Raw genomic sequence first — 12,194 nt, 5'->3', positions numbered from 1 at the left:
TGGGCATATTTGTTCAATGGTCACTGTAAGAAAATAAGGGTGACCTTTATCTATTTATATTTATTTATACAAATAAAGTGGGTCTGGGAATGTGGCCTAGCAGTAGAGTACTTGCCTAGCACGCATGAGGCCCTGGGTTCTATTCCTCAGCACCGCATGAACAGAAAAAAATAAATAAAGTGGCTGTTTGATCAACTTGCAATGATAATTATCAACCAAATCATAGAGCCTGGTCACTTCCTCCTTGAATAAATTAGGATTGGACACCGTTATAATTCAAGTCTCTTTCTTTGATTCCTATTAAACTTCCAAATTTCTGTGTAGGATTTTCACTTTGATTGGTGTGGAAGTGGGTGATTGAACCCAGTGCTTTGCTTTTAATAAGCATATACTTAACCAATGAGCTACATCCATGACTTCACTTTGTAGTTTTAAGCATTAAAAAAAATCCTTGGAGGCTTAAGGGAAGAATGTAGAAGATGAATCTGAATATTAAATTTACTGAGCTTCAGATAAGGGCATAGTCACATTTGACATGGTGCTGTGGCTGGATCACTTAACTGGTGCCATATCCTCCCACTTTCACCTTTTGTAATGTATATATATATGTATATGCATATGTATATGCTATGCATATGTATATGTATATGTTGATAGGTAGTTCTTTAAATAGCTGTACAAAGGAATTGTCATTCCACTAAGTAGTTTATGCAACAGTCTTAATCAATGTCACCCCTTTCCTGATTCTCTGCTACCTTTAATCTTTATTTAATCATTCTTGCTACTCAAGTTGTGACAAAATATTAAACATAATTCTACTAAACTCTAGAGGAGAGACTGAGGTATTTGCACACAGAAGTATTGTTTAGTTCCTCCATTTCTGCATTTGAAGTGGTGTTTCTTCCTTTTTATCACCTTAAAGTGAGAAATTGTGGATAGCAATGCATCTGAAATTTGTGTCTATAGCTGAGGAAAGAGGAAAGGGATATCATTTAGGAGGCTAGTCAGAGAACATGGTGTAAGAAGTGTCTCAAATAGTTTACTAGTTAACTGGAGATCTTGCTAGTCATAGTGCAAATCTTTGAAGCAACTTTATCACAGGACTGTTCACTGAGTCACATGTGCAACTTCAAAGACTAGGAAAAAATCATATTAAGTGAAGTAAGCCAGACCCAAAGAAACATAGGTCACATAGTTTTCCTCATTTGTAATAACTAGTATATGTCTAGGATAGTTCTAACAGAGGATCATAATAGCTCAATAGCTATTTACACATGATCTTATAAAATGATGCTAATGGAAATGAACTGAACTACAAAATATGGGTAGAAGAAGTTGTATTTTTGGTGTAGTGAAGTTCCTTTTTTTTTCTTTCTTTCTTCCCCTTTGGTTTATCCCCTGTTGTCATCGTTTTTTGGTGTTATTTTTTTGTTTTGATTTATTTTTGTACCCTTTGGCTTGTATATAAGTTTATATCCAATTTAGGGATATGAAGGGGACTCACAGAAATGTTGGGATGAAGAGTGAACCAATACAGCAGCGATTCTCATAAGACATTATGTTGGAAAAAAACTTTACCACTTGTGGGGAGGGGAGTTGGGGGATTGAAAGTAGGAGAAAATGACGGGGGTAACAATGGTAGTCAAGAATTGTATTCATTTATTCCTTATATAACTGTAACCACTCTATATATCACCTCACAATAAAAAAATAATAAAAGTCTTGACAATGGGAAAAAAAAACCTCTCAAAAACAGGGCTGCTGGGTAATAGGAGAGGCTCTATGTTTTGCTTTTTGAGGAACCTCCAAATTGCTTTCCCAAGTGGATGAACAAGTTTATACTCCCACCCCACTTTTGGGCATTTACACAAAGGTTTACAAATAAAATCACACTAAAGCCACCAGCACAACTATGTTTATTGCAGCACAATTTACCATGGCTAAAATATGGTACCAACTCAGAGATGCCCTTCAGTAGATGAATGGATCAAGAAAATGTGGTACATAAACACAATGGAATTCTATGCATCTATTAGAGGGAATGACTTGGCCCCATTTGTGAGGAAATGGAAAAACTTGGAAACAATCAAATTAAGCGAAGTGATCCAGACCCAAAGAAACATAAACTGTATGGTATCACTCATTGGAAACAATTACTACTTGTCTAGAATAGTCATAGCAGAGGAGCACAATAGCTCCAAGAGCAATGTAAATATGATCACATACAATGGTGTTAAGTGAAATGAACTACAAGATTTGGAAATAAGTGGTTTATCTTTGTTGCTATTTCCAATGTACCATATAAAATTATGCCTTTTTCTTTTGTCTTTCTTCCCCATGGTTTTACCCCTGATGTCACTGCAACTGCCTTTGGTAGAGTGGATATTATATGTACATTTATTGGAACTAGGGAAGGGAAACACCAAAATGGAGAGACAAAGGGTAAAAGAACCAATGCAACAGCAATACTTACAAGACAATATGCTGTAAACCAACTGTACAACTCGGGGGAGGGTGGGGAGGGATCTGAGAAGGGAGTAAGGTGGGCGAAAAACGGAGGAAGTAACAAGTTTGATAAGAAACGTACTCACTGCCTTACGTATGTAACTGTAATCCCTGTGTACATTACTTTGCCCAAAACAATCTCTATTAGAAACCAAGACTTAATCAACTGAACTCTGGAGAATAATGTTGGGGAGAAAGAGAGCATTCCAGGTCAAAATATGGATTGACAATGAAGAGAGAATAAAAGTATTTGTGGAAGAAGAAAATAAATGAAATTATTAAAAGATAAGATAAAATAGTGCATCAGGTGATAGATTCAGAACTGCAACAGAAAACAATCTATGTCTTGAGGTGGAGTACATACATTTGTACATGTTTATTTTGATGGCCAGATAAAAGAATGCAGCTTGGAAATGTTATGTCAGCTAAGAATGAAGAAATTGGTCTTTTTAAATAGTGTCCCAAGGGCTGTGCTTCTGAATGTGGTCCAATGAACAAAGCCTTGAAAGAAGCATGAGGGAAGGGTCTAAACTACACATTGTTACTATTTCCTCCTACAAGAATGAGAAGATAGGGAATTCACAAAAGAAATAAAACAAGTAAACTGGACTATGCCTACTGTCTCTCCATAATCATCTTTTATCCTTCCACTCACAAGTAAGAGAGAATAGAGGAAGAGAAAGAAAAATAGGGCTGCAATTATGAGAAAAAGAGAAACATACATTTGAGAAGAATGAAGTAAAAAGGAATATGTTTAGGTACAACGGTTAACAAGAGGGGGCAGAAATTCTGAGAGATTCAACCAAGCTGGTAAGGATATGCAAACTTGGTGAGGGAATTGCTTCCAAATAACTTAGTAGTTAGGATATTCTTATAAATTAGAATACATATATATGTATCAGTGTCATATTGAAGTATGGGCCATATCAGATTGACATAATTACTACCTTGATAAAGAAAGAAGCAAAAATAAAACCTGACCATGAGATTTAGATGAACTATTGTTAATGTGTGTGTAGATACAGATACTATATATATATATATATATATATATATATATATATATATATATACTAACCTACATATGAATGATTTGGAGTATACTTTAGGGTTATAAACTTTTTCTTATAATTGGACAATAATAGCATATATTATACAAGTTTTCATTTTACTCAAAATTACCAAAGATATTTCAATTTGTGAGTTCTTTCTTGCTATTCCTTTTCAGTTCTTAGCTGTTTACATTTCTTATCAAATGCACAAAATGTTATACAACTAGAAGGTATTTTTATTATAGAAATGCCTCTGCCTTCCCTGGCATGAATCTCTGAAATAAGGAGTTAGCATTTCCTAGTGTTTTAAAAGTTAATATAGCCTTTCTTATCTATCCAAATTGAGCAAATACGAAACATCTTCAGGTGGAGAGCAGATGGGAACCCACAGGAAAATCTCTTTCATGGTGTGCAGAAACCACATTAATTGTATGAAGAATTGGAAGGAAACTGAAGTTCACAGTCATTAGTCACAGTTATTAGTCATCTCAGAATCTTTCTCTCAACTTCATCTGACCCTAAAAGTGGCAGCTTAGAATTTGATCAAGGACAATAGTTCAGCAGGTATTCGCCACTAAACTCAATCTGCACTATGAGGGCGACATGAATTTAAGGCTGTTTTGCCATAGAGAGACCAGAGAAAGTCTCAAAATATTGTGTTTTGAATTATTTAATTCTGGAATGATGTAAATCCAACCTAGTCATGTAAATACAGTCACAGATACTGGTAAGAACAGAACAGAGTTATTTCACTGCCTCTTTTGCTTGATTTCAGCACATTCATTCTAATGACTGATATTACCTTTAATTGTAGTGATGAATTGAAATAAAATATCTTATATTAGAAATGAATTTAGGCACATTTATCTCAGCCATTTTGAGGTAGATTTTTAAATTTTTAGGCTAGTCACTAATTAAAAGAAGAAAAATATTTCTACCTAATAGAATTTTTGTGAAGATTTAAGTCAATGAGTAGCTCATTCTGAACATCCTTAATGCTAGTCTATGGAATAGGAAGGAAATAGTATTTAATTAATTGATTTACTTTTTCTCTCCAGAGTTTAAAAATGTTTTCTTAGAGGAGGTATCATTTAGTGCATATTGAAAATAAAAATATAATAAATATAAGGTATTCATTAAAAATAATCCCATATGTTTCCCAACAGTAGGCTTTTCTATGTTTTACTGAACATTATTTTCCATAGAATAATTTTTTAATATTCTAAATCCCTAAAAAATAAAAAAAACATGCATACGCACAAAATATTATTGCTGCAGTACTTCAAATGCAGTACCCATTTGTATGGTTTAGCAAGTGTCATTTTATACAGATGAAATGCATATAAAATCAAGTCTATAACTTAATACACAGCCAGAACTTCTAAACAACATAAATAATTTGGATTTTCCTTTGTTTTAATTCAAGTGATAATTTCTGAATATAGATTTTATTATTTTGTGGTTATATGGGATAATAGAACTTCTTTCTAAAGAGAAAACATAGGGCATAGGGTTTGCAGAGATTATTTATAAGAGATTCTTATTGAAATCTTATGATACTGCAATCTTGCTAAAATAATACTCCAAAGATCAGAAAAACTAAAGGAATATTCCTTTAATTGTTACCATAGAAATAATTGTTTTAGAATATTACAGAATATTTAACTACATGTGTCTTTATATCTATAGTTCAGTGTCTCATGTGCTTACAAATCTGAATATTGTAATATATCTAGGTTTGCTATAGAATTAACCACTTCTAACATTAATAGCTTTACAGTATAAACTACTTGCAAGCAAATAAAATGTCTTCGATGGTATTATTTCTGCCTATTAAAATATTAGAATTATAAATTGTTTATTGTACCTCATAATGAACTATAAATCATCTAATGGTTATTTTTACTTGTAATTCTTAAAATCAATCAATGCTTTTATTGCATCTCTTAATCCAAACTCCTCAACAACTTAGTCTGTATTAATAATCCTGATATCAATGATAAACCTAAAATATACTTCTAACATTGTACTTGTAATGTTTGAAATATCAGACATGATCTACAGAAGAAATGGGCTACATTTATAAATATTTTCTTAATCACAACACCACCTTGTGAGGAATCATCATGACTTACAAAAATGACCTTACACAATGGAGGAAAATATTCACTGACAATGATACTTTGTATACCAAATTGCATAGGAAGTTTCATAAGCTGTTTTATATTTCTAAAATTTTCTGTAGTTTTTCAAAAATTCTGGAAGCCTAGGCCATCTCTTAATTTAATAGTGTATTTTCAGAACCAGAAAACTGTAGATTAAAAAATGTCTGGACAATTGAAACATAATTATTTAATATACTTCTTTTAAAATAAATACTATTTTAATAGCACTGAAGTGATCAATGTAAATTTTCTCAGCAGAATTGAGAGTAAAATATTCTACCCTAAAATCTTTTATGTATAGTTAGTAAATGTAGGTCTATCAGCTGACCTGTGAAACATTTCATAACAAGTTATAATCACTTCTTTTTCAATGCCTAAAATATTTGGTCTACATAGCCCTTAGGAAAAAAAACATATCCAGGAAAAAAGACATACAAATATGCAAATCTTACTGAAAGTTTTATAATTAAATAAAACTACTTACTACATACAATGAAAGTTATTATCTAATGGTACTTTTTGCATATGTCAAACTGTCTGTCCTCAGGAAATTCTAGAAAAAAAATTCACGGTATAGCAAACATTTTCCAAAACATGTTTAGAAACATCTGTCCCCAATTACCTAATCTTCTTTTGACTCTTTATACATTTCATGTGGTTTATTTATTTAATGTGTGAGACTGAACTTTGATGGTATTTGAAACTGGAACTAGTCCCGAGTATGAGGCTGTTCTTGATCAATCTGTCTGCTATTAGCTTTTGTTCTTCAAATAAAAATATCAATATGAATGAGGCCAGGATATGGTGAATATTACATTAATATTCTCTGAGGAAAAAAGCCATCAAATACGGTCATGCTTGTAACATCTCATCTGAACATCAAATCTGACCATAGTATGACTGAATTGATCGTACCTCACACACTACATGTACTAATTATTATACAAAGTATGTGACAACAAAGTGCGTGTATGTGTGTACCTATTCCCAATTGAACACATAATCAGTCAAGCATATCCATTGAACTCTACAGACTATCAGAATCTTCCATTTTTACCATTATGTCAAATAAGTCAAAATTTGACCAAAAACCACTTATCACCATTACAAAGCCATAAATCTAGTTAGTAGGAAACTGGACTGATGAATAATTCTTGCTAAAGCTTCATTTACCTTTCTTTTGGTCTAAGTAATGTTCACCTAAACAACATTTAGAATAGAAACACGTACAGGAAACACTTGTCATTCCTTTAGAGTCTGTTCCTCCTAGACTACATGTAGGAGTTCTCCTGAGGCTGCTAAGAAAACCAGAATAATAAGTTGTTAATTTATTTACATGTCAAACCTTGAATGACTCTGATGCTCATTCTAATTCAGCACCTTAAGGAAAAATCTCATAAGAATATTTTGACCATTGGCTATTATAAAGTATAAAGTGGGAGATAGTGGTGTGTGTGTGTGTGTGTGTGTGTGTGTGTGTGTGTGTGTGTGTGTGTGTGTATCCTGGGCTTTACTTCTACCCAGCTGAACAATTAATCCAAAAGAATATCAGTAAATACTACAGGCAACTGAAATTTCTATTTTTTACTATCATGTCAAAGAAACAAGGGTAAGTTGGTATCCCTTGGTACCTTCTGTGCATAGTTCCCTTGCACAGGCTCCCTCCTTGGTACATAATGTATCTGAGCTAAGATTCCTGTTCCAGGGAGATCATATTGGTGATCGAGGAGAAAAAGATTATTAGTGCAAGACGAAAGCACTTTTTTGTATTAAAAGTCCTTATCCTCAAAGACCCAATCAAGTTCCTTCTCTCATCTGGTCCTAGCACACTTATCATTAGAACTAGTATGATATTCCCCTCTTACTTTAATGTGAAGCATCTCAAATATAACAATAATTTCATGAGAAACTAGCTAAGCTTTCTAAGAATGGGATAAATTTCTGAAAGAATGAGAAGCTATTACTTTGGAGAACTGTAGGATGTGTACCCTTATACATCCAACAAGTAACAATTTAGTATTCATTAAAATTATCAGAATTAACTTTAACAAAGCAATTATAGTAAAAAGTGAAATACCAAAGCAAATGATAATTTATTGAGTGAAAAAATGTGTATTCATTCCATTGTACAACAGATTGTGCTAAGAATCACTTTGGAAGGAAGTGCAGCATTCACAAGTTGCATGTCATCATGCAGTCACTCAGCAGCATTTTATCTAAACGTGCATACACAGACTCACACAATTACAGAGCATTTCAGCTATAATCTAGAGTGATTTTCCATATATTGAACTGTGAAATCTCTTCAGCTCTGGGCAACTTGTCAAGGCAGACTGCATGCACATATTTATTAGTATTTGCTTTAAAAGACAAGATAGAATATGAAAATATATAAGCAGCATTCATGTAGTACAGAATTCCTGAGAATAGTGTGTGCTACAAACTTTGAAAGATAACAGTTATATGAAAAAGAAGATATAAAACATTTTTCTTGACTAAGGCAGAGTCATCTAAAACTAACATCCTGTGAGGGGCTGTGGTGTTTCGTTTGTCAACAGTAATGAAGTCAGAGCTAAGTTTTGCTGCAGTTTCAAAAAGGAAGATTTCAATAGGTACATTTTGCCTATTTTTCATATCACTTTAAGACAGTAGGGAGGGCATTTTCTGAACTAATCTATTATAATTTTTATCAAAATATCCTTCTTTTCATATCAATGAATATGATTTAAACCTGATGGAGCTGTAAAAAATCTGAAAGAGAACTCTCAAAGACAAAAATATAATTATTATTTGCTTTACTGTAAGACAAATATCCTTTATTTCCCTAATTCGTAAAAAGATATATATACTTCATCAACATAGAGAATACTTATACTTAGATATGGGTATACATTTAATTAACAAAACAAAAGTAAAATGAGTGCTACTGAAAAAGAGGAGTTTGATATTTCTTTCAAATAGTTAGTGGATTTGTTTTGTAATAGGAATAGGAGAGTCCAGTGAACCAAGGATTTGTGAGGGAAACTACTTCCTGTTTTCTTTTGTTTTGAATTTTACTGTATTATTGAGGATTGAACCCAGGGCCTCTTGAATGCTACACAAGTGCTCTACCACTGCATATTCTGTGGGTCAATTTGGAGTCACAGTCTTTCTCTTTCACTCAGAATCACAGGGAAGTTAATATTCTTGACGAATCCATGAATCCAACATTATTTACTAGCTTTACTCAAGAGGAAATGAAGGTAAAGTCAACAAAACTATTTAAGTGTTAAAGTTATAAAAAATAGCTTTGTAGTAATTGAAAATATAATTTCCCTACTAAAATACACTACCATGTACCATATTTTTATTCATATTGTGCCTAATCTGGTGTTTTGAATTATGGAAATAACTGTGATGAGCATAACTGAGCAAAATGAATTGAGTAAATAATAGCAATCATAATAATTATATAAAATATGTATGTGTGATTTCCCACACTTTTCCTAGGAGGGGGAAACTTAGCTATTCTCATCTTGTAAGGAAAATGTCTTGATTTCTGCATTTACTCCTGTCTTTCTTTCTATTAGTCCCCCATGGCTTATGCCTCCTCCAGGCTTCTTTTAGTTGGGTGCCCCATCATTTCTTCCCCAGCAGTCTGTGATCAGTCAAAGTTGACAGATGAATTCCACATAAAATAAAATTTATGACAGAAAAATCCCATATGAAATCAAATTTGACTTTGTTTCTAGAGAGTTTTTAAAAGTAAACCAAATCAATTTGCCAAAGAAGTAATAAGTTGAAACATTTTTTCAGTGATGAAAAAGTAAAATTCAGAAAGGACTTTGTACAAACAATATAGATGTATAGACATGCATTATTGTCACTGGCTAATAAGTAAGAATGCACATTGTAGAAAAAGACAAGTGCTGCTCAAACATCTGGCTTTGGGTTTCCAGAATGAACAGAATACAAGAACATGCTGTGTTATTGGTCTCTGAGCTGCATAATGTCAAGTTGCAGATGTATAAGGAAAATAAACATATGTACAGGTAAAATGATGTGTGATTTGTAATGAAATGTCCTATAAAATAACTGTCAGCAGTAAAATATGGATTTCCTGTGTTTTCAATGATAGTTATTCATATTTTCTAAGTAATCTAAAAGCATTTAATATAAAAATGTGCAGTGCAACTGGCTTTGACATTGATTAAACAGACTTGAATGCAGCCAATTCAACAGGACATTATTTTCAATGAGCGGTGATTATTTCTGTGTCTGTGAATCTTAAGTTTTTGGTTTGACTATAAAAGATGATATGCAACTCATCAAACTGCATAGTTGATGTAAAGCAGCATATATTTCTGTGACATAGGTCCATATTTTCAACAATGGTCAAGGCAATTTCTGCTGATCTGTGAGCTGAAGGGATATGGCATTCTGGTTCAAAGGCAATAATTGAATTGTCATTTCTTATAATCACCTCAAGGACAAAGAAATTTCCAGTCAGATTAATATGTGATTGAAGACCACATAATACTTTAAGTCATGCCTGAGCCTTGGCTATTTATATGAAAACCTGTCTCTAGCCACCTTACCATCACCCTTCCTATTACACTACAATGGACAGAAGGGCAAATCTCCAAACACAACTCCCTGAGGGCTTGCTCTGAAAATTAGATCCTGGCTTCCTACAATGTCCGTCTATCCCTCTTTTTAATCATGAATTGTCTTTTTTTTTGTCCCCTAATGCCTAAACATTACCAATTCCTAAGACTGATGTGATACAATTCCAAGTAGTATTATATATATGGTTTGTTGAATAGACTGCCTTCTTAGATCACGTTTATGTTTCAAGTTACAGCCATGGCTTCAGACTAATTGAGACACCTCTACTGGGCAACAGGTAGAAGCTAAGGCCATTCATGGTGAACAGGCTGACCGCTTTTTCTTCGTTGTTGTTGTAAATGTTCTAGTTCAGCTTCATACATCATTTCTTGGACTAAGTACTTTTCTCGCCGTATTCGTTCATGAAGACCCTTAGGCACATCTGGAATCAAGTATGCGATGAATGACTTAATCCCGAAAACTAGGTGCTGGGAATGTAAGAGTAGAAAGTATAAATTTCAAAGATCCTGAAAAGCCAATTACAGAACAGAATAATCATGGACACTGCTGCATTTGCCTTGAAATTGATTATCATAGATTAGTTTACAGTATTAATATTTTCAAAAAATATTTTACAAATATTTCTGCTCTTCTCTACTACATTAGTATCAGAAAGCAGCAAAGAATTGTTTACTGTTTTATATGACATGTTATTACCTTGAAAATAACAATGTAATCTTAACTTCATGTCTTTAAAAGAGTTATAGGCAGTACAATTATATTATACCTTAACAGACACAAATAAGATCATATCTAGAAAACTTTCATGCCTTGTAGATCATGACACATACAAAACATATAAACTATACCAAAGACAGTCTTTCTGTGATACTGAGGTTAGACTCAATCCCCAACATATTAATTTTTCAGAATCTCTATTAAAATTTTAAATATTACTATAAAATCTCTAAGATATTTTATTTCTATGATATAATTCTTCTATGATAAAGTATACACTTATATTTTAAAATAAAATCATAAAAGTATTCCTTTTTTCAAAAGTAGGAGTAAAACTTAAAAGATAGTAAGCATAAGACTGAATGTACCAATGTAGAATGGGACTGATTGACCTGAATACTTCTGGAACTCTGTGGCTGAGCTTAGGCAGCTTCTATACACTCTATTGCTCATTCCTAGAATACTGATAAGAGCAGGACCGACTAATGTTTGTTGTAAGGGTTAAATGACTACACATTTGTGAAGGGGTTAAAGAGGATCTGGCAAGTTGTAAAGGTTGCTCAATTATTGCTTTCTCTACTATCAGTGAATCTTTATTGTTTGTTTACTATAAAGACTAAGTCCTTTAATTTCTCAGAAAGGAGAAAGAATAATGTGATACTGATAAGAGTTGGTGCAATCTGTACAAAAAGTCATGTTCATGTGAAGGGATTTCAGTAGACAATCATCTCTTTGTATGGACAAGAATAGAAGGTACGTGGGGCTGGGCTTTTTACTGTATTGCAAAGTGAATCATAGTAAAGCAGATCCTATTCTACAAGAAAAAATAATAAAATATATATGTAATTTGCAAAATTACCCGAGTGTGCCTGAAGCCTATAGAAATACAAATTATGATCAAAGCTGATTGTTCAGAAATTCACTTTTCTATTTTATTAACTAGTTAGAGATCCTTTCATCCAGTTATGATTTTCATCCTTTCCTTTTTGAGCTTGTCTACTGGGAACTTCATAACTAGGAGCCTTGAGGGGTCAGTTCAACTGTGCAGTAATTTCTTTTACACATATCTTCTGATATAAATAGCCATTAACTAGCCTACATCCATACATTACTCAGCCCTTTTTCTTTGGAACTTGTTATCATGATG

At 32.9% G+C, this 12,194-nt stretch overlaps 1 protein-coding gene across 2 annotated transcripts in view; it reads right to left on the bottom strand.

The window, feature by feature from the left end:
- Nucleotides 1–7,817: 7,817 nt before the first annotated feature.
- The window catches only part of Ano3 (anoctamin 3), a 317,815-nt gene continuing 313,438 nt past the window's right edge, over nt 7,818–12,194 (bottom strand). For both annotated transcript variants that reach the window (XM_048359642.1, XM_048359643.1), the window contains one exon: nt 7,818–10,797. In XM_048359642.1, coding sequence (XP_048215599.1) covers nt 10,615–10,797 — 183 coding nt within the window. In that variant the 3' untranslated portion in view covers nt 7,818–10,614. The remainder of the gene's footprint in view (nt 10,798–12,194) is intronic.

Source organism: Perognathus longimembris, chromosome 13 (genome assembly GCF_023159225.1).
Source record: "Perognathus longimembris pacificus isolate PPM17 chromosome 13, ASM2315922v1, whole genome shotgun sequence".
In the NCBI taxonomy this organism is placed as follows: domain Eukaryota; kingdom Metazoa; phylum Chordata; class Mammalia; order Rodentia; family Heteromyidae; genus Perognathus; species Perognathus longimembris.
This window is presented reverse-complemented; position numbering and strand designations above follow the sequence as displayed.